General features: G+C 33.1%; 3 protein-coding genes across 19 annotated transcripts; 1 reads left to right on the forward strand and 2 right to left on the reverse strand.

Moving 5' to 3' along the window:
- The first annotated feature begins 1,194 nt into the window (after positions 1–1,194).
- LOC137727125 (uncharacterized) lies at positions 1,195–15,181 on the forward strand. 17 transcript variants are annotated; one of them, XR_015952923.1, is made up of 10 exons: positions 1,195–1,387; positions 2,521–2,636; positions 4,007–4,132; positions 4,286–4,323; positions 4,757–5,015; positions 5,128–6,510; positions 10,348–10,394; positions 11,316–11,402; positions 12,693–12,814; positions 15,108–15,181. XR_015952923.1 is itself a non-coding variant. In XM_088679010.1 (9 exons), the coding sequence occupies exons 5-8, from the start codon at positions 4,856–4,858 to the stop codon at positions 11,382–11,384; spliced, it is 1,659 nt and encodes a 552-aa protein (XP_088535136.1). In that variant the 5' UTR covers positions 1,195–1,387; positions 2,521–2,636; positions 4,007–4,132; positions 4,286–4,323; positions 4,757–4,855; the 3' UTR covers positions 11,385–11,402; positions 12,702–12,951. The 17 variants fall into 17 exon arrangements, 4 of the variants coding, with proteins under 4 accessions (XP_088535136.1, XP_088535135.1, XP_088535139.1 ...); XR_015952917.1 differs by lacking the exons at positions 11,316–11,402; positions 12,693–12,814; positions 15,108–15,181 and adding exons at positions 1,551–1,606; positions 3,037–3,151; positions 6,653–9,872 and having other exon boundaries at positions 1,204–1,387; positions 6,370–6,510; XR_015952915.1 differs by lacking the exons at positions 11,316–11,402; positions 12,693–12,814; positions 15,108–15,181 and adding exons at positions 3,037–3,151; positions 6,653–9,872 and having other exon boundaries at positions 6,370–6,510.
- LOC137743215 (protein ZW2-like) lies at positions 15,119–15,957 on the reverse strand. The gene has a single exon (XM_068483099.2). The coding sequence runs from the start codon at positions 15,806–15,808 to the stop codon at positions 15,119–15,121; it is 690 nt and encodes a 229-aa protein (XP_068339200.2). The 5' UTR covers positions 15,809–15,957.
- A 1,328-nt stretch (positions 15,958–17,285) lies between these two features.
- Positions 17,286–22,216, reverse strand: LOC137742202 (protein DNA-DAMAGE INDUCIBLE 1). The gene is made up of 16 exons (XM_068481994.2): positions 21,953–22,216; positions 21,797–21,829; positions 21,391–21,518; positions 21,201–21,309; positions 20,844–20,960; positions 20,486–20,551; positions 20,227–20,289; positions 20,103–20,147; positions 19,799–19,860; positions 19,032–19,125; positions 18,851–18,943; positions 18,678–18,747; positions 18,511–18,581; positions 18,083–18,140; positions 17,776–17,801; positions 17,286–17,589 (listed from the first exon to the last, which is right to left on the reverse strand). The coding sequence occupies exons 1-16, from the start codon at positions 22,016–22,018 to the stop codon at positions 17,461–17,463; spliced, it is 1,230 nt and encodes a 409-aa protein (XP_068338095.2). The 5' UTR covers positions 22,019–22,216; the 3' UTR covers positions 17,286–17,460.
- Positions 22,217–25,030: the final 2,814 nt, after the last annotated feature.

Here is a 25,030-nt window from a genome sequence, read left to right on the forward strand (position 1 = left end):
TGTCTTGTCAATTCCCTTAATTCAAGGGATGTGTCTTATTTGTTCTTTTTTGTTAGCTTTAGATGTAAATCAAGGAGGGATAGGTAGTCTTGTTTTCTTCCCTCTAGCACATATATATTGCTATCTCTTGTACCTGATTGTCTTATGATGAATATACCATTCACAAAATTCAATAGACGGCATAGTGCACTATCCACCATCATGTACAAAAACCAATCCTTCTTTGGCGGCGGCGACATCTTCTTCGAAGTCTCCCTTTCTTCAACCTTCACTGCTTGAGAGTACTCAAGCTTTGGAGAAAAATAAGAACATAAAGATTTGCTAGTATCTAAACTGCACGGCCGGCCACACATCTTCACGTATGAAAAGAAATCCTTCTTCAGCATCGTCTTCAACACCTCTCTCTATCGAAGCGGCAGATCTCGAGAGAAGAAGCCGGGTTGTAGGGTTTTTCTTTGGAGGGCTTCATAGGTCACTTGCTCCTAATTTGTGCTTGCAACGTGTCTAATAATTTAATCGTACACTTTTTTGTTAGATCAGTGATTTTTTTTTTTTAGAAATTTTAATAAGTAATAGCTAGGGTGGTTTTATCGAATATGCTTTAAGTATACAACGATATATTTACACCTGATAGGATGGAGAATTAAATTAGTAGCAAAATTGCCGTTTTTGAGACTGAGATTCGAACCTAAGACCTCTCATTTACAAATAAAGGAAGAATATCATTAGGCCGTAGTACTAAGTAACTGCTTAAGGTGTATTTTGAGTGACGGTGATATATGATATAGAACAAATAGAAAAATTGATTGAAGAGGAAATGGATCATCAGAAGACAAAAGGATGCAGTGAGAATTTGCAGATTTAGCGTCCGAACTCCGATTTGAGACGACGATACTTTTTTTTTAAGAGAATGACGCCACAAGTCAAACTCACTGATTTATCATGATGTACGTGGATTTTGGCCATCTAACCTTCGGAGTCACCCATGCTCTATACATTCTATATATACTAAAAGCCGGTGGATTGGCACTGTTCATTAACAGTGCCCATCCGGTTTTAACCCTCATTTTATTCATGGTTTTTGTACTTTGGTGGGATTGTGCAGTAAATGGTCTATTTTGCCCCTTTTTCATTTTCGTTTGCAGCTGTTGCTCCCGTTTGAAAGGTGCTTTTTGGTGTTTTTGGTTGAGCTTTGGCCACGTTGTGTTTTATAGGAAAGATGCCAGAAGCATCTTCTACTTTTTCTTTTCCTCTTCGTTTTTCTCTCAGTCGTTCCGTTTCTCTTTAGTTTTCCCGTCTGTCTTTTGATTTCGGTTCCGATCGGATCTTCTCGAAGGTGTTTGGCGTTTTTTCCCCTGTTTTGCACAAACGAATTGCTCCCGTTCAGGTATGTTGATTCATGTGTTGGTTTATTTTCTGTTTGGTTAGGAAGAAAATTTTATGATTGATTGTTGTGAATATGGGCTATTCGGCTTTTTTGCCCAGCGTTTTCTTTGTTTTTTCATGCTCTACGTCTGATTGTTATCTCTGATTTTGCATTTCGGTTGCAGGAAACATTTTTCTTCAAGTTTTAGGGTTTTATTCTTCCTAGCTTTTTCTGGGTCAGGTATATAATTTATCTCTTTGGTGTTATTTTTTTTTTGTTTGTGCTTTGATTTTTCCCTCAAACTTAAAAAAAAAAAAAAGAAAAAAAAAAGAGGAATACTGATGATTAATTTTTGGGTTTTGCTTTGTATGTTTCGGTTTTGTACTGTGAGTGAGGAATTTTTTATTTTGGTGTTTTAATTAAGGGCTAAACATTTCCAGCTATACAAATGGATGATCATGATTAATTTTTGGGTTTAATTTAGCTGTTGATTATTGTGGATGAGTTGCGAAACTTCTTTTCAATTATGTGATCTGTGCCTGTTATGTTTTTTTTTAATTATTTTTGCGTTTTAACTAAAATTGAAAGATTGCTGACGAATGGATATGGCTACGGTTATATAATTTATCTTTAACCTTTTTTTCATTTTTTTTGTGTTTTAATTAAAATTTAAAAATTGTTGAGGAAGGATATGGCTGCGGTTTAAGGTTTAGACTAATTAATTTTATTGTTGTTCAGGTTTTTTTTGGGGAAATTTTTGGGTTTGGTTGTTCTAATTATCTGTGGTTTGATTTTTGTCCAGAATTTAAAAGAAGAAAAATGGCCATGATTAACTTTTGGGTTTTCTTTGTCTGTTCTGCATTTTAAAGTTTGAATTATGGATTTTTTTCCATCTTCGATCTTCGTGTTTCCTTGCTTCTCTGTTCATGTTGATCGTCTGCCGTCTGAAGAGGTGGGTTTTCTGGCTGATTGCGGTGTTTTAGGTGGTTTGTCTATTTTATTCTTTTTCTTTTTTCTTTGATTAGGAAGAAAATTTGTAGATCGATTGGTTGGTTGGTGTAATATTGAAGTTTTTTCGTATTGCATTGACTGTTTTGTTGATTTTTTACTGTATTCAATGCCGTTGTCTAATGTGAATCGGTTTTTTCTTGCAGGAAATATTGGTGTTTGAAGAAATTAAGGCTTAGCAAAGTGTGACTACCTATGCTTGAATTAATGTTGAAGTTTTGAGCTCAATTAGATTAAAGTGCATAGAACATCCATAGAAGTGGTAAAAGTTCTTCCCTCAATCAGCTTAATAGTAGTGAACATGTATGCTTACTTTTCAATTATTAAGAAACTGTACCTTCCAGTTGTATGAATCTCTAATGCATCAACATCATTTCTTCTGAGAAGTTCAGAGGTTGCATAAGCATCTCTTATGTACGAGCGCACTCTGCTATTATGAATTGGAGTAGTTCTTATTGTCTTTAAGTGATTCTTATCACAACAATTAGGGAAGAAATCCCTTTCTTTTAAATTGGATTATCCCAACCTGCATAAAATTGAGAGTCATGTTGATAAAATCTTTATCTTTATTATGCTGTTATTAAAAGTAGCCTTGAAATATTTTAAATTCGTTTTATATTTATTTGAGAAGTAATTATTTCTTTGTTTGCAATCATCTGCAGATTAATTTTGGTTGAAAAAAAAAAAAAAAATCTTTGCTGCATCTCAGTTCCTATTCTAATTTTAACTGCCAAGTTAGCTTTCAGCTGTCAAGTTTACAGACAATTGATTGTGTTTGTAAGTGCTTTTCACTTTGTTAATATTGTGTTCAAGATTATATTTCTTCCTTTTGTTTGACAATTGTCTGATTGTAGTTAATACTGTGGCTAACAAATTGTGTTCAAGATTATATTTCTTCCTTTTGTTTGACAATTGTCTGATTGTAGTTAATATTGTGGCTCTAAATTGTATATCAAATCATTCTTTTCAAATATTTCTTTACTTAAGTTATAATGTTGAGCTACTTTATGTTATAATTTTATAACTAGATAGTACATTATCATAAAAATAGAATGTTTTGTTTTTTTTTATCAATGTTATCTATGCAGTATAGTCTTTTTGTTTTTTTTTTTTCCTTTACTCTGTATATTACCTTTTTAACTGAGAAGTTACTTTTAATTTTAGCTTATACATTTTAAACCCATCGGTTCCACGTTGTGTTAATCATGATTCTTGGAACCATAGATAGTTTTTATTTTTGTAGTTAACTGTGTTATCGTTTTTAGTAAAACTGTGAATATCATAGATAAATTATATGTAAAATGCTTTTTTATAGTCATATACTGTGTTATTAAAAAAGTTAGATGTTTGCAACAACTGTCAATATCACCGAGTGATATTACAATTTTCTATTGTGATAACAATTTTTGTTTTAGTTAACATATACATTTCTTTGAACATGTGTATTTGTTAATTCTGTGTCACCCATTGTTTAAAAAAGTTTTAGGGCTCCTATTTTCTCACGATATATTTGATAATCTAGCCATCAATTTATATAATTCATGTATTAGTAAAAATCAATTGGCTTTTTTTATTTTTTGTAATTTGTGTTTCATTGAGAATAAACATTGTTAATACTGTTGATCTTTGCAGTTTCCACTCAGCGTGGATAAGACAAGTAAGAAGTGATACTCCCATTGAAAACTTATCTGCAAAATAAATTTTGCTCTGTGGTTACATGGTGCATTAGTGCATAGTTTCACAACTGAACTATAAGAAGTAAGAATGTAGTTATCTTATTACTTTGTTAATTTTTAAATTTTTTTAAGTTCTATTTATTATTTGTTTTATATTTTGTGTCTTGCCATTTGTTGCTGAACTAAATTCTATTGTCCATTGTAATAATTGTTTGTTGTTTGCCTTTTTGAACAGATTGGCTATCGTATTTTCTAAAATTTCAATTGTTAAAGGTGAGCAATTTTAAATTTTAAATTATTTAGTTTTAAACTTTACTTTTTTTAATCTTTTTTTTTTTTATAACTTTTTTTTTCCAGTCGCATTTTAAAATTTGGGTGATCTATTCTTTTTAATCATTATAGTATATATTTGTTTAATCTTCACATTATGTGTTTGTTGATACTTCTTTTTTTCATTTTTTTGTCTTTTTTTCAGCGTGGTTTGCACTAATTTGTTTTCAAATTTGTATTACAATTTGATTCCATCATGTCAAAAAGACTTGCAAATGCTTTAACAATTAATGATACAGAACACGAGAAAGAGTTTGTCAATAATCAATCCTATGCTTTATCTGACTATGACAGACAATTTAAAAGAGTGTGTAGAATAAGTTGTATACAAAATCATGTCGATGTTTTCTTATCTAAGAGTAGTCCAATTATTCAGGAAAACTCAGCCATTGACTACCAAGATGGTACTAGCACATCTTCTGTTCAACAAGATGTTGAAAACATAAGTTCTTCCAATATCAATGAATCACATTGCATGACTGTTGTTGAAAAAAATGTTCTCTTAAGAGATAAAAAGGGAAAAAAGGTTGTGAATGTATTAGACCAATCTACAAAAAATACTCAACAAACCCCTGATGATCAGAATAATAATCTTATGAACAAGGGTCAAGCATTTTTACAAAAGAATAGAAAAGGTTAGTTCTTAATTTATGCATCTATTAATTTGATATATCATGAATTTCAATTTTCTAATTGCCTAAATAATATTACGCTCATTTTGTTTTGTTTTTGTATCTTTTTTTGTAGGAGTTGTTAAAGAATATGCGGACTTAGGAGATAAAAGTTATAAGTGTGTTCATTGTGGTGCTTATTTTTGGCTAAAAGAGTCTCTTAAACCGAAGTGTAAAAACGATCTACCTGTTTTCACTCTTTGTTGCCAACAAGGAAAAATTAAGTTTCCAAATCCAAAACCAGCACCACCATTTTTAGATTACTTGCTTGATCCAACTAAAGGGCAAAAAAATTTATCATTTCGACAAAATATTAGAACTTATAACTCAATGTTTGCATTCACTTCAATGGGAGCCAAAGTTGATAACTCAATTAACAATGGATCAAGCCCTTATATTTTCAAAATCAGTGGTCAAGTTTGTCATTTAATGGGATCTCTTTTGCCTGTTGATAATGAGTCTCCAAAATTTGCTCAACTGTATGTCTATGATACATATAATGAGGTGGAAAATCGACTTAAAGTTTTTAATTCCAATGGAAACAATCAAAGCCTAGATCCAACAATTGTAGAAGGGTTAATCAAAATGTTTGATGCATCAAATGAATTGGTTAAACTTTTTCGAATGGCAAGAGATAAATTTGAAAACGATGCTCTTTCTTCATTAAAAATGACTTTGCTAGGCAGGCAATTAAATGATAGCAAACAATATGAGCAACCTACAACTGATGAAATAGGTGGTTTGATAGTTGGAGATATAGGATTGTATGATTCTAATCGAGATATTATTATAGAGTCTAAAAGTCACGAATTAAAACGTGTAACAAAGTTGAATCCTAAATTTATGTCTCTGCAATATCCAATTCTTTTTCCATATGGTGAAGATGGTTATAGACCAGATTTAAAATGGAATGAAAATTATAAAGGTAAAAAAACTAAAAGACAAAGAATACCAATGAGAGCTTTCATTGCTTATCAAATTCAAGAACGAGAACCACCATTAAGTACATTGTTAAGAGGAGGAAGACTTTTTCAACAATATTTGGTCGATTCTTTTGCAACACTTGAAGAAGATAGATTAGATTATATTAGACAAAATCAAAAAAATTTGAGAAGTGAAGTTTATAAAGGAATATATGATGCATTCTCAAAAGGTGATACTAATGCAAATAATTTGGGACAAAAAATTGTATTACCTGCTTCATATACTGGAAGTCCTAGATATGTGATAAATAATTATCAAGATGCTATGACTATTTGTAGAGAATACGGACATCCTGATTTGTTTATAACATTTACATGTAATGTTAAATGGCCAGAAATCACAAGAGAGTTTGAGAATAAGCCAGGATTCAAACCTGAAGATAGACCTGATATAATTTCTAGAATCTTCAAAATGAAGCTTGATCATATGATTGATTTCATCAAGTCAGGGAAGCCTTTTGGAGAAATTCAAGCAAGTAAGTTACTAAAACTCATTCTAGCACTTTAGTTTCAAAAAAAAACTCATTCTAGCACTTATTTCAAGCTTTTTAGTTTTCTTATTTATTATAAAATTTACTTTTATTCTTTTCTTTGTTTTCATTTTTTCCTCATGAACAGATGTTTGCACAGTTGAGTTTCAAAAAAGAGGTTTACCTCATTCTCATATGTTAATATGGCTGAAACCAAATGTGAAATGTTTTTGCGCATCAGATATAGACTCAATTATTTCTGCTGAATTACCTGATAAAAATTTGCATCCACAACTTTATGAAACTGTTAATCAGTTTATGATTCATGGTCCATGTGGTTGTATTAATCCAAAATCACCTTGCATGCGAGAAAATAAATGTTCTAAAAACTTTCCTAAGCCATATAAAAGCGAAACAATTTTTGACACAAATGGTTTTGCTGTTTATAAACGTCGTGAAGATGAAGAAAAATTTGTGATTAAAAACGGTATAAAAGTTGATAATAGATTTGTTGTTCCTTACAATGCAGAGTTATTACTAAAATATAATGCACATATAAATGTTGAATCCTGTTGTCAATCAATGCTTATAAAATATTTATTCAAATATGTAAATAAAGGTTCAGATAGAGCACGTTTAGTTTTTCAAGAAAATTTGAATGATGAGATTTTAGCATACCTCAATTGTAGATATATATCACCTTATGAGGCTGTTTGGAGACTATTTCAATATTTCATACATCATAGAGAGCCTTCTGTAGAGCGATTACCAGTTCATTTACCATTAGAACAAAATGTTGTTTTTACAGCTGATCAATCACTACAGTCAATCATTAATCAAAAAGCTTTTGAAAACACAATGTTAACAAGTTGGTTTGAATTGAACAAAAATTTTCCTAACGCACGTGAACTAACTTATGCACAAATTCCCACAAAATTTTTGTATGATGTAAAGAAAAAAACTTGGAAGCCAAGAAAATATAAAGCATCAATTGGCAGAATAGCATATGTACATCCTGCATCTGGCGAATTATATTATTTGAGAACGCTTTTGAATTTAAAAAAAGGCGCCATTAGTTTTGAGGATTTAAAAACAATTAATGGTGTTGTACATTCTTCCTACCATTCTGCATGCAAATCATTAGGACTATTAGGTGATGATAAAGAATGGATTGAGGCTTTATCAAGTGCTGCACATATTGCATCATCTGCTCAATTGAGACAATTGTTTGTCACAATAATTTTATTTTGTGATGTAGCAAATCCTCAAAATCTTTTTGATAGTCATTGGCAAAACATGTATGATGACATTTTATATAAATTGCGAAAAAATTTTGCAATTCCAGATATGATTGTGCCAGAACATGAATTAAAAAATTCAGTGCTATTTGAATTAGAATTACTTTTTAATAATGCATCTACCTCTTTAAAAAAATATCATCTTCCCATGCCTAATGCAGAAAAAATGTTAGAAATTCAAAATAGGCTTTTGAGAGAAGAATTAAATTATGATTGTGAAGAACTTTATAAGAAACATGCACTTTTGAAATCACAGCTTAACCAAGGTCAAAAACATGTTTATGATTGTGTTTTAAATGCTGTGAATGCAAAAAAAGGAGGTCTATTCTTTGTTTATGGTCATGGAGGCACTGGAAAAACATTTTTATGGGATACAATTACAAGTAAGCTTAGATCAGACGGTAAAATTGTTCTAGCTGTTGCATCATCAGGAATAGCATCATTATTATTACCAGGTGGTAGAACAGCCCATTCTAGATTTAAAATCCCTTTGATTATTACTGATTCTTCAATTTGTTCAATAAAGAAAAAAACTCATCTTGCAGGATTAATTGAAAAAACATATTTAATTATATGGGATGAAGCACCTATGAATCATAAATATTGTTTTGAAGCATTGGATAAATCATTTTCAGATATTTTGTCAAATTCACAAGCTTTCGATAAAAATGTTCCATTTGGTGGAAAAACTCTTTTATTGGGTGGTGATTTTCGACAAATATTGCCTGTTATTCCTCAAGGAACTAAAGAGGATATAATAAATGCTTCATTGAATAGTTCTTATTTATGGCCATATTTTAAAATTTTTCATTTGAAAGAAAATATGAGATTGTCAAAAAATGGATTGAGTATTGAAGAAAAAAATAAAATTAGTTCTTTTGCAAATTGGATTCTACAAATTGGTGATGGACAAATTAATGATGCAAACAATGTGAATAATTCAATTGATAGGGATTCATCTTTGATTCAAATACCACAAGATTTGATAATTGATTGTTCTACAAATGCTATCCATTCAATTTTTTCTGCAACATACCCGAGTTTTGAAACTTTTTTTGACAATTTTGCTTATTTAAGGGAAAGAGCTATTATAACACCTCGAAATACAACTGTTACAGATGTGAATAATTATATAATTAATTTATTACCTGGACAACAACAAACATTTTTGAGTTATGATTCTTTATGTTCTTCAAATGCAAATGTTGAAAATCTTGAAATAATGTACCCCACAGAATTTTTAAACAAGCTTGAATTCAATGGTTTACCTGCACATAATTTGGTATTAAAAATAGGAATGCCTATTATGCTACTACGAAACTTAAATCAGTCTTCAGGTTTGTGTAATGGAACTAGATTAGTTGTTACTCAATTATTTGATAGAATTATTGAAGCTAAAATTCTTACTGGTACTAATATTGGTCATAAAGTTTTTATACCAAGAATCACTCTTATAGCTACAGAAAATAAGTGGCCTTTCATCTTCAAAAGACGTCAATTTCCAATTAGAGCATGTTATGCAATGACAATCAATAAAAGTCAAGGACAATCTCTTAAACAAGTTGGTTTATATCTTTCAGAACCTGTTTTTACACATGGCCAATTATATGTAGCATTATCAAGAGTGACATCAAGAGAAGGTTTAAAAATTTTAATAGAAAATGTAGAGAGTAGTGTTAAAAACTGTACTTTGAATATTGTTTTTAAAGATGTGTTACAAAATTTACAAGAAAATTAACCCAGTTCAGAGACTCTGCATCTCTCACTTTCTCATCTCACAAATCACTTCTCTCTCTTCCATCTCTCCCAATGTCTTCGTCTCTCGGCTTTCTTGCTCAATCTCTGTCGACTGAAATTTCGAGGTGATTTTCCAACCCTAAATTAATATATTTCATACCTTGATTTCATCTTAATTTATTGGGAATTGATCTACATATGTGTAGTATAGATAAATTTTTTCTTTAACTAATGTTATAGAATCCATGTCCTATTTAGAAATACTGAGATGGAAAAGGTTAAGGAAAAATTGCGAGGTAGAAATTCCATTATGAGTTCTCCGGCCGATTTGAGGTGAGTAGTACAAACTTTTATGTTAAATTGATTTGTTTTGGTTTTTCGGGATGCTTAATTTCATCTGCAAACAAGGTTGACCATCCAAAAGTTTCAGTTTTGTACCCATTATTCAATACTAGCTCAATAATCATAATGTTTCCTCTAACTTTGTTTATAAATTCTGATATATAATCATATTTTAGAGTTAGAGTTTTCTATTGGGGAAACTTTAGGAACCGATTGTCCTACATCGAAAAAATAGCAGCAGCTGATCCTATTTAAAATGAATCTAATTGAAGACATTAAGGATTGGGCACCTTCTACAAACTACAGTAGTATTACTCTTGATGAGGTCTATTTCATTTCCTCTATGCTGTCTCAATCTTCATAACTCACGTTTATGTGCATTTTTTGTCTGGTTCTTATTTAAAATGTATCTAATTGAATATTTATAACCAAAAGAATTAATTTTTCTAATTGCCCAACTTTACAGGTTTTGCATCATTGGAACATCAGACCTATGTCATTGCTTTACCTAAGGTAGTTGAAATGTACTTACAATATCTTAGCTTTTAGTTTTTTTCTTCTTTGGCTGCTTAGAGATTATGTGTCATGAGCCTGGCCTTTAATAGTTTAGGAAAAATTTTGCATCTCTTTGAAAGCTACGAATTCAACTTTTGGGTTCCTTCAACTCAGAATTTATAGATGTAACATTTCAAGGCTCATGTTGGTATGAAATTGTAATTCCTCATCCGTCATTACATTTTTTTGACAGGGATTTCAGTTCATAAAACAATAAACTGCATAAATTTGTAAAAGTCTACTTTTTTAGATGGTAAAATCTTAGATTGCCAATTGAGGATATAATTGCAATTTGAATTCAATCTGCTTTCCGTGCACATGTGATATGTATGTGTGTACTAAAATCTCCAAAATATAAAATTCCAATTTCATTCTCTCCCTTAACAACGTTATTACTGAAGAAATTAAAGAATATTTTCAGTTCAGAGTATGAGTGCTATATGTGTTTGTTTCATTCCTAAAAATTATGGGACATAATTATGCAAAACTTAATTGATGATCGTATGAAAGCTATAAAACTTCTCTCTGTACAATTCTTTAAATCTGGTTCAGTTTTGTCTTAGGTATCCATACAATCATTATTTGTGAGATAATTAGTTCCATGGTTCAATTATGTTTTTTCCATGAGAATATTTCCATGTTGTAATAGAAGAATTGTCTAAAGTTCCTTAAACCTTTCATCTTTTATGTTTACCATAAAACAGATAACAATGCATGATAATGAATTACAAATTGTTTTTTATTTCTTACATTCAAATTTGGTTTTTATACTTTCTTCCTACGTATGACACCATTTTTCCATCGATGTCAACTAATTATTATATATTATAATTAATTGCCATAAAACTTTTTTTTTAACACTTTATTTTACAATTTTAGGAAGGAAAAAAAAAATTGCTAATTCAGCAAGGAGCTTACAGTGCTGACAAATACATTTTCAAACAATGAAGAGGCAAACATTCAAAGGTATGTAAAATTAATTAATACTTTATTAATTTTGTTTTGTTAATGCTTTACGTTTAATTACAATTTTTACTAAGCTTTCTCTTCAGAGGAATTAGCTATTACTAATATATATACAAACCATCTTCTTTTCACATGATCTAAATACATGACAAATTACTTGCTTGCATATTGAAAGGCTAAATTGAACATCCAAAAGTATAAAAGTAGACATTTTCACTAGAGATATACCATGTCCACATATTTTAATCTAATATGTTCTTTCACAGATTTACAAAATATGGACAGGATTTATCTTTAATGGAAGGATGTCTGTTTATACTTCCAAATGTTAGCCTTAAACCTTTTGCTAGACAAACAAATAATTAACCATGTATTCACAATAAGTTAGAAGAAGAAAGTATCTATATAAATTGGTAATAGTTAATTCCTCTGAAGAGAAAAGACGGAAATGATGATTCTTACTCCATATAATTAAACCTAAGTTTACCAATTTACGTAAATCTGATCCGTCTTAGATCGCCAACATTTAACTTTGTTTTAAAAATTATAATATTGCCAAATAAACTACTATTTAATCATAGCATGATTTGCAATACTTTTCTAAGTCTTATATAACACTATCACTAAATATATTTTATTGCAAAAGACATCAATTTTCATTTTTGTTGTACTAAATTGCAACAAACTTATATTTTCTGAAACATTATTCAAATTCTCATCCCAGGTATGCATCCAATTTCACTTACTCTTTATTTGTATAAATTAAAAAATTACCAAATGCAATGGATAGTCAGGGGGCTAAGAATTCACAGTGTTAGTCTTTTTTTTTTCATCTAAGGTCGTCTTTCAATTTTTATTTTAGATTTTTCCTAATTTGGATAAAACCCTAATGATTTCGTTTTGCTGTCAGTATATACATGCTTATTTAGAATCAAATGACACAACTTTATATTTACAATTATATTTTGTTTCTAATAGCTTATATAAGTTTTTCTTCGTTTTCCTATAACATCGTATCGTAACATGGTCTAATCATATTCAATATAATTGAACAAACTGTTATCGACCGGTTAATGCCAATTTAAACACTTCTAATAAGTTACAGCTACATTTATTATCTCGAATTTCAACATCAAATGTAAATTTTTTTACTTCAAATATTTCGTTAATTATTAATAATCGTTTTGACGTGTTATATACTCACACTCATAAAAGCAGTTATCCTCTTATACATAATTCTTCACCACAAATTTATATCACTATTAAAACACTTCTAACCTTAATTTATAGTTACTGCAGTATGTTCTATGTGCACATCATTTTCTTCTTCAGTTTCTGCTGTTTTTTGTTCTCTGAGTTGTACATGTTACCGGTGTTCACAACTAAAATCAATTACACAGACTTGACTACAGGTATGCCGCAACTTACATCACTTTCTGCCAACACTCTACTTCTTTTTCTTATTATATTTTCTGTGTTTAAATAGCATGAACATACTAAAAACCTGTTAATTACAAACTATCCATTACAAGTTTGCATTGACTGTTTTCTTCTTTTATGTCCAATAGTTTTAAGACCCGCAGCAACGCGCGGGCACTATTACTAGTATATATCTAATTGCAGCCACATGAATAACATAATCAAAGAACTTAAACGTTGAAATTCAATAGGAAAAAGGCGAAGCAGAGGATATAAAAAACCAGATACAAACTAAAGCAGATCACTTCGAACTGAATTATAAGATTAGATCAAAGGGTGATAAGTACATAATATTTCAACTTGAACTTTTATAACTAAGTTCTCAAAGATACCCGTCCGGTTAATTATTCTTCGTTAACATAAACAAATTTAAGAACTTGCGTTACGGAATCTCTCCTAAACCATAGCTCAACAACCTTTGCAATATTCAGTCGACGATATAACTGAGCGCATCAACCCAATCGAACTTCTCCAAGTGGTGATCGACCCCGAAAGATTGAATAACTCTAGTCGTTAACTTAGAACAACCGAGATTAACCAAATGTAAACACTGATAGAAGTTAGCAGAAAGCTAAAGCAATTTAACTGAGTGACTGAATCATGTTAGAGGGAGCACTTCCTGCGTCAATTTATATCATCAGTTATACATGTGGGAAAGATTATCCATGCAATGTTATCACAATTTGCCTTTAACGAATTCAATTAAACAAGATCGATCGATCGAACTATAGTAACAAATGAGCTAACTGAAATGAAATCTGGATTTCAAACCAAAAAATAAGTTCTGAATTTTAAACTCTGCATTTATATTTGAGTTTCTTGACCCGTTCATCTAAATCCCGAAAAGATCCAAGCTTTACTTCAGTTTGATACCAAGAACAACTGAGATTAAGCAAATGTAAACACTAGAGCTAAGTTAAACTTCTCGAAAGAAAATCGCAGATAGCGAAAGGAATTTACCTGAGTCGTGTTAGAACAAACACTTCCGGTGTCAAATTTAAGAGGAAAAGTGAACGACCATTAGTTTTATGTGTCAGCTATCACAACTTGCACTCAACAAATTCAACAAAACAAGAGCCAAAGAAAACTAAATTACACCTCCCAAACACAAATTATTATAATCAAAGCATTTCATTAACAACTCGAGAGCATATCGTAATGAATGCCATGAATATCATCCAAACATTATACAGTTTTGGATGTCAGTGATTTTTGTAGAGATGATTTTGAGAGAAACTTAAAGGATAAATGATTGGAAGGAACACATTATAGAGTATGCCCTAAGAAGTGTATCAAAATTTGTGTCAAAAAATGTCTCCCAATATATAATAGAGACACACGTTTTAATACATTTTTCATGACTCACTTTATAATATATTTCAATAATCCACCCGTCTATCTTTTAGGTCGTTGCTCATAATTTTAAATATGCAATCTTACCATGTGTAGGAATGAATTCAATTCAACACTTTGACATTATAACATGCCAATTACAATAGCTTAGAGCATCTCCAATAAACTTTCTAAATGAACTCGTGCTAGATTTTGCCACAATTCCTATCCACCTTCTATTTTGTCACACTTCCTATCCCCCTTCTAGGATATGAATTCTCCTGAAAGCTCCTAAATCTAGAAAATGAGAGAGTAATTCCCAACATTAATTACTAATATTTTAAATAAGAGCTCCTTTACTATTGGTCAACAATGGAAAGGGGTCTCTTCAGATTCCTTCCATCAAATTCATCAATCCTGACATTTGAAATTTGATTCAACGGCTAAAGTTATTATAACTTTATTATAACTTTTGAAGGTACCTTATTTTTAACCGTTTGATCAAATTTCAAGATCCGGATTGATGGATTTGACGAATTTTGTGGAAGGGATCCACCCTTTCCGTCAACTATCGTTATATCTCCCTAAACTGGTAAGTATGATTGAAGTAGAAATTTTTAAAGAGCTCCAAAACTAATTTTTTTATCTTATTAACTAAAACTGAATTAAAAATATTAAAAACATAATTAAAGATGCTTTTAATATTTAATTAGCTTCGCAACACGAGTCTGGCGAGATTTTTTTTAATCACGCGCACTACGACCCATTACAAATTTGTAAACTATTTGAGTAAATAGAAAAACAAACTTGTAAATTATTCAACTGAAGCGCCAAAAACAAAAATAAACGATAACATGGAGCAACTTACATGGCTTCCTTTCCCGTTTCATGTAGGTCCCTCGACATTAGCTCAGCTGCGAGTCCCTCTGCAACCCCCACCTTCTAATCCTCAATTGAAACTGCGCCACCGCCGCCAAAACCTTCACAGTCTGCTCCGGACTCAACACCTCCACCACCTTTCTCACCGTCGACCCGCGAAGACCATCGGCGCTCTCAAAAACCCCCAGCATGGCCGTCTTCAGCATCTCCATCGCCATATCCAGCGATGAAATCTCCCCGCCCATCAGCCTCCCCACCCTCCTCGCCAGCGCCAGAATAGGCGGCGCCGCCACGCTCTCCTGAATCCTCGCCATTGTTTCCGAGAGATCCCGCTCCGCCCGCCTCGTCTCGCCCTTCACCGCGTCCATCTCCCTCACCTGTTCAGCCGTCAAGTCCTCAACCGAGCTGTCCACCATGCGCAGCACCATTGACGGCTTGAATCCCGCCAACCAGAGCAAGCTCCGCTCGACGGAGCTGAGCCACGGCGGCGAAAACAAGACGAACACATCCTCCTCTGCCGTTCTGGCTTTCTCGGCGAAGTACTGCTGGTAGTGGGACAGAACCTGTTCGATTAAGATCCTCTCTCGGGCATCCTTGTTTTCGTAGTCCGGCGATTCGACCAGATTAAGGAGCTGGTCCAGAAACGTTTGCTGGCGGTCCAGCCAGCCGCCGAGGAACGTGACAAACCGTTCCCTGCCCGGGTGAGCAGCAGCCATGTTTGTCGGAAAAGAGCCAACCAAATTGTCGGTGTCTTTTAAAAAAATGGAATGTCACCGCCTCAATTTATATGGTTTCGATTTCCCTTTTTGGTAATTTTATGTCTTTTTGGGATGTGAGTTTTGGAGTTACTTTCCTAAAAGGGTAGGAGTGGATGCTTTCGTAATAGTCAATTACTTCATTGGTGTGCGATGCGGTTGCTTCGTTATGAAGGCTTTTATTTGTTTGGTTAGGCGAGGAAGATCACATAGAAAGTGCTCTTCAGTTGTAGGCGGTGAAGCAATGGCAATTCTGTGGGGTTGGTGAAATGACTTGCATAGAACGATTTGATCATCGCTTTGATATTTAAATAAGGTTAAATATAAATTAGTATTTTATTATTAAACTATATAGCGTAAATTGGCATTTAGATAACTTTACAATTAGATAATGGACTGACATAGAACGAGTTGATAATTATAAAAATATAAGAATCACTAAATGTCTATGTTACGTAATGCTAAACTCGACTAAATGTCTATGTTACGTAATGCTAAACTCGTTTCATATAAGTTGATATTTTCGAGCTATCCAAATTTTTTTTTCTTTTAGATGGGTGTAAGTGTCAAGCAGTAAGAGAGACACGTAATTGAAACGGTGGGAGACATTCAAGTCGTCTGGCTTCGTGATAATTTTGCTTGGCGCACGGTGGGACCCACAAGCGACGATTTCATAAAAAGATATGTATTAGCGGTTAATTTCTATCTATCAACCTATCCAAGTCGGGTATTCCAACTCCTATTACTTTCTTTCGCACAGGAATCAAGCACGTTCGTTGATATAAGAACTTTTGCGCCACCTGGTGCTCCTACCAATCGTCGTTAAACACTTGGCCACTTTACTTAGTGACACATGGCATGTCACCTGATTGACAAGTGGCATATTTGTGTCGCTAACAACTGGAATTCATTATTTTCATTATCTTTCTATTACCGCAAAAATCCAGGTTACTAAAACTGAATATAACGGTCTTTATTAACTTAGCCTATTAACTCACCTTACACAACCAATGCCCTGAAATTCTCTTACTCACTCTCTTAAACGGTACAAATTTCATGATCCTTTGATTGTAACAGTGATTCAACGCTATATTATAGGATCCATCCATACAAACAAACTCGTATAGAGAAATGTAGCGTTATCATTTCACTCAAAATGCAACGCGCAAAATAATATAATACATGGTTTCTCTTTCCGATAAACGTAAAATTCCTCCTCTCTAGAAGCAAGGGCACCTTGGACCATTGCGTTCATCAAATGGTCACTGCATTTGGTACCACCCTTGCTCTAGCACATGTAGCATCTAACTGCAGCTACAAGAGAAACATCATCAAGGAACTTTCGAAACTCAATCCGAAAAGGTCAACCTAGCAGGGGCTAAAGAACAGATTCGAAGTAAAAATAATACTCAAGAAAATCACGGCGAAAGGAATGGAATTTGGAACAGCAAACAGTTTTCGTATAAATTGCAGCCCTCGTTCGAGGGTTTCAGTCAAAAAGATTAGATCAAAGGGTAACAAATACATAATATTCGAACTTGAACCTTTGTAATTGAGTTCTCAAACTAAGCGTATTCCAACAATGAAATGAATTTTTAAGGTATTAAGTTTACTCAGCCCCCGAAAAGATATCCGGCTGCTTGTTCTTCGTTACCATCAAAAAATTTAAGAGCTTGTATTACCGCATCTCTCCCAAATCCTAGCTCAACAAGCTTTGCAACTTTAGCTTCAAAATCAGATCCCTGCAACCAACATTGTCAGATGTGAAAATTTCATTCGATGATCCAACTTCCACGTATGGCGAACCCCGAAAGAGTGAAAACCCTAGTTGATATCTTAGAACTGAGATTAAGCAAACGTAAACACTACAGCGTAATTAAATTTCTCAATAGAAATTAGAAAATAGTGTATTTGCTAAAAAAAATTACCTGAGTCGGGTTAGAACGAGCACTCCCTGTGTCAAGTTTAAAAGGAAGGAAACGACCATCAGTTATATGCGGGAAAGATTCATACATGCACTGCTCTCACAACTTGCAAGTAACGAATTCAACCAAAAAGAGCAAACAAACTAAATTTCACACCTTGATACATATCATTATCAAGACGTCCCATTAAACTCTATAATTCGCATTTAACAGATTCAACCAAACAAGAGCAAACAAACTAAATTGCACCTCCCAACACAAATCATAACCAAAGCATCCATTAATGACTATGAGCAAGTTCCAAACTAACCAGAAGATTGCCCTCCTGATAGTACAGTTTTGCTCGTATCTGCTGTTCCCGATGTAACCTGAAGAACACCATATTAAAGCAAAATGAGCAATAATGAAAGAAATACAAGTCCAAGGTCAGCTACCTTACTATATTTGAAACTTTTCTAAGACAACATTATCCTAATGAATGCTATGATCCAAAAAACCGTGTAATATAAATAGATTCTACACTTAAACAATAAAATTAGGAGGGGATGGGAAGATATGAAAAAAACCTAAAAAAAATGGAGCAAATACAAAGCCTCATACAAGATGATCCAATTGTTTGTAAGGACAACACCAGAATTTTTATCCTAAGTTTTTTCTTATTAGACAATACATTTAAGAATCGGAAACTGCAAAAAGATTCCTTGACTTAAGGAAAAGCATAAACTCGAGTAGACTTACAGGAGCTCCTGAGCTGGATGCTTCCTTAGCAAACCTTTCTTCATCGAGAAAACGAGATGGGATGTCTTTTTCTAAAACAAACACATAGATTTAGATTTTTCTTTAACAAGGGACCATAAATATTCCAGAATATTTAAACATCCATACATAGAGATCATGGGACCAACCTTGCAAAAATGGTACAGAAACTTCTCCACCACCAACTCTCAAAACATTTTCATTCAAATCTATAATGCACTGATGACATCTTTAATGTTAGAAGACTAACAAATGGAGCTCCTCCATTAATTAAAACCATTGAGAAAGACAGCTAGCACAAAATTTGGAGCATGGATTCTACCTGATGCTTACGGAGCATATCCAACCCAAAGAGAAACTCCATATTTGGAGCATCGAGAACCATGAATGAACAAGGGTAAAATATATTTCCAATCTACAGAAACAATGTTAAAAAGCCTGTCACTCAAGTATGAATTTCAGACAGTATAGTATGATATGGATTGCTTATCACAGGCAACTACCTTGATAGGAGCTACATGTATTCGACCCAATATCTCTGATTGACCAACTCCATGAGCAATACCCTTATAACGTTGATCTAAAAGCCTCAACAATCTAGAGAGTTCAATGCCCAAAACAACACAACGTTAGGCTTTTGCTCCTGTAACTCTCACGTTATTCATAAAAATATGGAAGAAAAAATAAACAGAATTTGTAATTAAAAAACCCGCAGTAAAGCATTAAAAAATTGCCTTCCTTCTACAAAACTTATCAGTAGGGTTGGTCGCCAAAGCAAAATTTATGTGGCTAAAGTTGTATGATAAAAAGTAGCTGGTGAAAAGAAAAATAGATTTGTCATTGAACCACCTCCTAAGGTCTCTCATGCATCCAAATCAACATCAGTATTCATAAAAATACAAAGGAAAAAAAGTCAGCAGAAATTCAAATAAAGAAAACAGCAATAAAGCATTCAAAAGTCTCCTTTTCCACATGAACTTATCTGAGGTTTGGTCGCAAAATCTTATTCTAAGAGGCTAAAGTGGTATGATATAAAGTGGCTAGTGAAAAGAACCGACTACGATTGTTATCGGATCCCCTACAGTTCCTACCGTTCTACATGATCCAAATCTACATCCGCATTCATCTCAAAATCATGCATGCATATTTATCATGTATGGGCCACTGAATGTCCACCATGAAACACATATTAAATGAGTCGCTTGTGTAAATATACTTTCACAACCAGTAAAGAGAAAATTACTATCTAATAGTTAAAAATATCTCATACCCACAACGCTCGGCACAACTTTTAGATATAATAGTTGACTGCGCTCCACTATCAACAAATGCCTGGATACAAGTGGAAATAAACAAAGTATGTAACTTTTGCAGTTACTTAAAGTACAGACAATCAATAAAGAAAGACAACTGATAATACTACTCGTGATGGATAGCGTTTATTGAGTTGTACAGGAAACATAAAGGGCAGTCGAAGGCAACACAGATGACACAAAAATATTCCAGCAGTCTCATATCACATTGAACTGAAGAGAAAGAAAAGTAACAGTCCTAAGCTATTTGGGAATAATTACCTTCAACGGGATACCATTCACTTCCATGTCAACATACAACATAACCTGGAAAAACAATGAACATCAAACAAAATACCAACTTAAAATGATAACACTGGTAGCAACAGCTGATAATCATACATACCACTCTTGCGAAAGCTTCAGGGTTATGCTCCAAAGCAGCAGCCCAATTTTCATCAATTCCTTTCTGCAAAGGAATTAGCAATATTAAACAAAATATATAATGTGAGCAATTAAGATTTGATTTTAAGGATACCGTTACCACTGCAAATGTTTTAGGAAAGAACAACTACAACTCCAGGTTATTAAAGAAACTATGGAGTTGGATTATCGCTTGTGAACCACACTCCTTTGACAAGGACAATAATCACAATACCACTAACCTGGCGAATAGCAGCTTCAATCTTCTTCTGGGCTTCAACATCAAAAGGATCCGCATAAAGAAGAGCCTGCTCACAAGATTCAGGTAAACAAAAATTCCATTAGTTACAGGGATTAAATTCATGCCAAAATCAATATTCAAGAGGTAGGACAGGATAAACAGACATACTTACAGAAACAGACATTGCAATATCTTTTACAGTTAGTTAACGTCACTGTATTTCTCTGAAACTTCGTAAACTACCATATGGCTATATGTGTTTTATTAATTGGAGAATATGGAGACAGATTACAGTGAAGGCCATATTAAGTAGCAACTATCCCACAATGACTACGGATATGGAAGAAAATGTAACTTACAAGCTCCTCATCTTGTTTCCGTTTTAGTTCAGATTTTTGGCGGTGACGCTCTCGTAAAAGTTCCTGCAGTCTATTGAGATCATTTCCAAGAATAACTTGTGCCAAGTCTGGGTCACTCTGTAAGTTACAAACATAAGAAAAGACTATCAGAAACTCACGGGAAGTAGAAAATCACAAACTAAGGACAGTGAATTACATTTTGAAAGACTGCAACAAACAGTTTATACCTCAGAATAGCAATGCAAAATTGAGAAAGGAAGATTTCATTCAACTTATTGCTGTTTCTTTTCAACCACTACGTAGCAACGGCAAACGCCAACCAAAACCAGAATAAGAAGTAAAAGAACACCATGCTACCTGAAACAACTGTGCTATCAAATTAGAATCATTCTTAATGTGCTGCTGGAAAGCTCCTGGATTTACCGCAGACCCATCCGGATTGAAGCTCAAAGCATTGGTGGGTGCACTGAAATATACTCACAGGCCCATTAAACACACGAACATCATACAGTGAATTGCGCATAAAGTACAACATTATCAAGTATACCTCGAAGCGGCAGTGGATACCATCATTATCAAGTCTTCATCTCTGACACCAAGAGTACTCAGCTTCTCAGAATTCCTCATCTCCCTCCCATTATATAGCAGCTGCTGCTGATGAAGCAGCACCCGCGTCTGCTCATACGCATCAAAAAACATATCAAGCATTCGTTATACATTACTATATTAACTAATCTGCTAACTGAATTTAAAATTAGCTTCCAAACCAAAAAAAAATTACGAACTTTTAATTCTGCAATCGTATTCCAGTGATGAACTGTAAATCCCATTACAGAAAGATCTAAACTTTACTTCAATATGATATTGTTTTCCCCAAAAACAGCATAATCCCACAAAAATAAAGTAAAAATAACAATAAATCATCAATAATTAAATTAAATTAAATTTCTCACCTCCACCTCCAGCAGAGCTTTCACATTCTCAACCTATCACAAAAAAAAAAAGATCAAATCAAATTAAAAAAAAAAAGAACTTGAACTTCCAAATTAATTGAAAGAACTATCAAATCAATTGGGGGTTTCTGCTGAAGTGAAAAATTAGGGTTTTACAGTCTCGTGAGGATCGACGTCTAATGAGAGGATCTGTTCGTCTGCAGTCATCACTGTGATCTTCATCTTCTTCAATCCGTCGCTGCGATTGGATCTCCGCAGTCGATTGGTGAGGATTTTGTGAGATTGTATTGTGGATTGTAACGAATCGGAGCTTCGGGTTTTTGGATATAATGGAGGATTTGTTTGATTAATTTGGACTTCCAGTCCCACTTGGAGAAGACGGAGAGAAGGATCCTCTGTGATACGAATTAGTTGCACTCGTCTAGTTTCCTTCCTCTAAAAGAAAGTTATATTCTTTTCCTTGTATTTGTTTAAGAAAATAAATTGATGTAATTTTTTTTTTTTTTTTTAACGGAATCAATTGGTAACTTCAACACAGTATCCACTCTTTTAAGGGTCGAAAGATTAACAATGGCATTTATGTCTTCTCCTGGGCATAATTGTGTGATTTTGCTTATTATTTTATGTTTATTGACTTCTGATCCAACTAAGCAACTTTTCTACTTTATAATGATGACTCCACCTAGTTTTTAAGAGTGTGTGTTTACAACTTCTCCAAGTACCCTTTATACCATTTTGGGTGCTTTTGTACTGTTATTTGATGTGCACATTTGATTTTAGGCTCATTTAAACATTTTGCACCATTATGCATTTTAATATTATATTATATTACCACTTAATATTACGATATTGTTCTTCACTTAAATGAGAAATATTAGGTTTGATTTTCACTAGAGACGGATTTGAATTACATTATTACTAATTCATTGTGAGGCTTAACCCATTCCCTCACTCATTTAGTATAAATACAATCGTTAGATAAAAAAATTGTATATTGTTTTCTTTGTTATGGTGCTTTTGAACATTTTGTAGCAGGTAATTAATAAGAAATAGTTTAAACCATGCTAGACCTAAGTAGGATGATAACATGGGATGGCAACAATTCGTATGATCGAACGAATCACATGTACGTATGAATGTTGGTTACTTCTAGCATCATTAGGTTTATCGACATTATAAATTTACAAACCACCAGGGTAGGCTTATCAAATTACAAACCTAATTAAATATGCTTCATCAGGTTCATTAACCTAACTGTCTCTCTCCTTCACATCCCCTTTCTCCCCTTGTCTCTTTCTCGGTCGTTCACTCACCTTCTGCCTCTTAGAGTTTTTTCTTTTTTCTTTTTCGTGTATGGAAAAGGGAAAGGTTCATGTTTCACATTTCTGACCGGCATCGGAAATTTTCATATGAAAAGAGTTCACGTGTTCGAGAAGAAGGGATTTCAATTTTCAAAACCACACAATCTCAAAATTTTGGTGCTTTCTAATTAATTGGGTTTGAATATTATTGTTAAAAGATTGGATGAAATTTGATGTGTAAAATTATTCGGATTTTATGCAATTGGATTTACTGGTTAGATATCGATGGAAGAGATTCGACATGACGTGAAACATTCTTCTATCTTTTTATTTTTTATTTTTTGTTTGTTTTATCAATTAGTATTTTACTTTCGTATAATAAGAATTATTTAAATTAATAGCTTAATCTACCGTAAAATGATCTTAGAACTCATGTAAAAAAGGACCTCACAGGTCTTCAAAATGAAGGCCTTAGAGAGCAGCTCTGATTAAACTAAGCTACAAATGGGTTATATTAAAAAGAAGAAAGGCTTGAATTCTTAGTTCAAGTGTCGTGGAGGCTTCTAACTCCAGTCGAACGCATGTCCTAATTGATTCATGTTCTCCTCTTTTACAAATAATTATTCGATCCTTATGAACCCTAGCCTTACTGCTTTATTTTACTCCAATAAAACAAAAAACAAAGCAACATAAATTCGAAGATCAACGTCCAAATCCTGATGGCAGCTTCTTTTTTAGTCAATAAAACTTCTTAAGATGAAACACAGGAAAATCTATATAAACCAGAAACCTTGATTACAATTACAAACAATGAAAATATAACCTAATTAAGAAACTAAAATTCAAATAATAACAAGGAGGAGAATAAAGAAACAAAGCCCTAGCTAGCTAGCTAGCTGGAAATTAAGGTGGAGGTGCCGTGTAACCAAGAAGGGTTTTCTGGTCATCCAACGCCTGCATGAAGATGTTCCACGATATTATTTGGATCACTGACATGATCCACAGATTGCTTGATGATGAATTGATGCTTCAGATTCTTCAACGGACCGACACCAAAGAACACCGCGATGAATATCAATATCACGAACGTGCAAATGCAACAGAGGCACAACCTGCAGCACATCTCTAATTACTGTTTTATTTGCTTCTCTTAATTTCCCACTTCTCCCTATTTTTCTTTTATTCAGATCCAAAAGGTTCTTTAATTTTCTATCTGAGATCTTGGAATTTTGTGGAATTGGGTGTTTGTGTTTTGGACAATGCGAGGGGAACGTTCGAATGTCCTTCGTTGTTCCAACTTTATCGGATGTTTTTCTTGACTTTTCTGTTGTCTATATTAATCAAGAGAGAATGAAAACTCTATGATGCCATGGGTTTGGATTTGAATGCCAATTAAGTTGTATCATATACCGTAGTTTCTTCATTTAATTGTAATTGTATGAGAAATGGTTTAATTAGATGAACTGCTTAATTTGGGTGTCCAGTGGGCATTCCGGTTCACAATGTGTCACTCTAAGATATGATAAGTTTTTGCAGTCGACAAGAAGTGTTCTCTGAACAGCAAGGAAAAAAGCTACCATTTATAATCAAAATCAATCGAATACTAACTAATCTTGCCAATATGTGTATGTATGTATCATATGAAACAAAAATTAGCACAAAAACGAATTATGCAATGCACAATTAATATCGTAATAAACAATGTACATAATAATATCAAACGGGGGAACACCAAATCAAGTACAAAAACCCGGTAAAAATAGTTTTATTTAAGTTTCAAGACCAAGACCAACTCAAATTTATCGGTATAACACATATGTAACGTTGAAACCCAGAAATGACCGTAATAAAATATGAACCTAGCAAACCAGGAAAAAAAAATCAAAAAATAGAAAGAAGAGAGAAAGATACACATATTACATTGTATATTTAG

This window comes from Pyrus communis, chromosome 11 (genome assembly GCF_041283825.1).
Source record: "Pyrus communis isolate YQ-2024b chromosome 11, ASM4128382v1, whole genome shotgun sequence".
Taxonomy (NCBI): domain Eukaryota; kingdom Viridiplantae; phylum Streptophyta; class Magnoliopsida; order Rosales; family Rosaceae; genus Pyrus; species Pyrus communis.

What these genes read in the sequence shown, in the direction of transcription:
- LOC137727125 (XM_088679010.1), top strand. Translation starts at nt 4,856, where the DNA reads ATGACTGTTGTTGAAAAAAATGTTCTCTTAAGAGATAAAAAGGGAAAA. An exon ending in TTTACAAAAGAATAGAAAAG is followed by an intron (nt 5,016 to 5,127) that starts GTTAGTTCTTAA and finishes CTTTTTTTGTAG; the next exon opens with GAGTTGTTAAAGAATATGCG. An exon ending in ATGTCATTGCTTTACCTAAG is followed by an intron (nt 10,395 to 11,315) that starts GTAGTTGAAATG and finishes TTACAATTTTAG; the next exon opens with GAAGGAAAAAAAAAATTGCT.
- LOC137743215 (XM_068483099.2), bottom strand. Translation starts at nt 15,808, where the DNA reads ATGGCTGCTGCTCACCCGGGCAGGGAACGGTTTGTCACGTTCCTCGGC.
- LOC137742202 (XM_068481994.2), bottom strand. Translation starts at nt 22,018, where the DNA reads ATGAAGATCACAGTGATGACTGCAGACGAACAGATCCTCTCATTAGAC. An exon ending in GGAAACAAGATGAGGAGCTT is followed by an intron (nt 20,552 to 20,843) that starts GTAAGTTACATT and finishes TCTTGTGAGCAG; the next exon opens with GCTCTTCTTTATGCGGATCC. An exon ending in CTGAAGCTTTCGCAAGAGTG is followed by an intron (nt 20,148 to 20,226) that starts GTATGTATGATT and finishes TTGTTTTTCCAG; the next exon opens with GTTATGTTGTATGTTGACAT.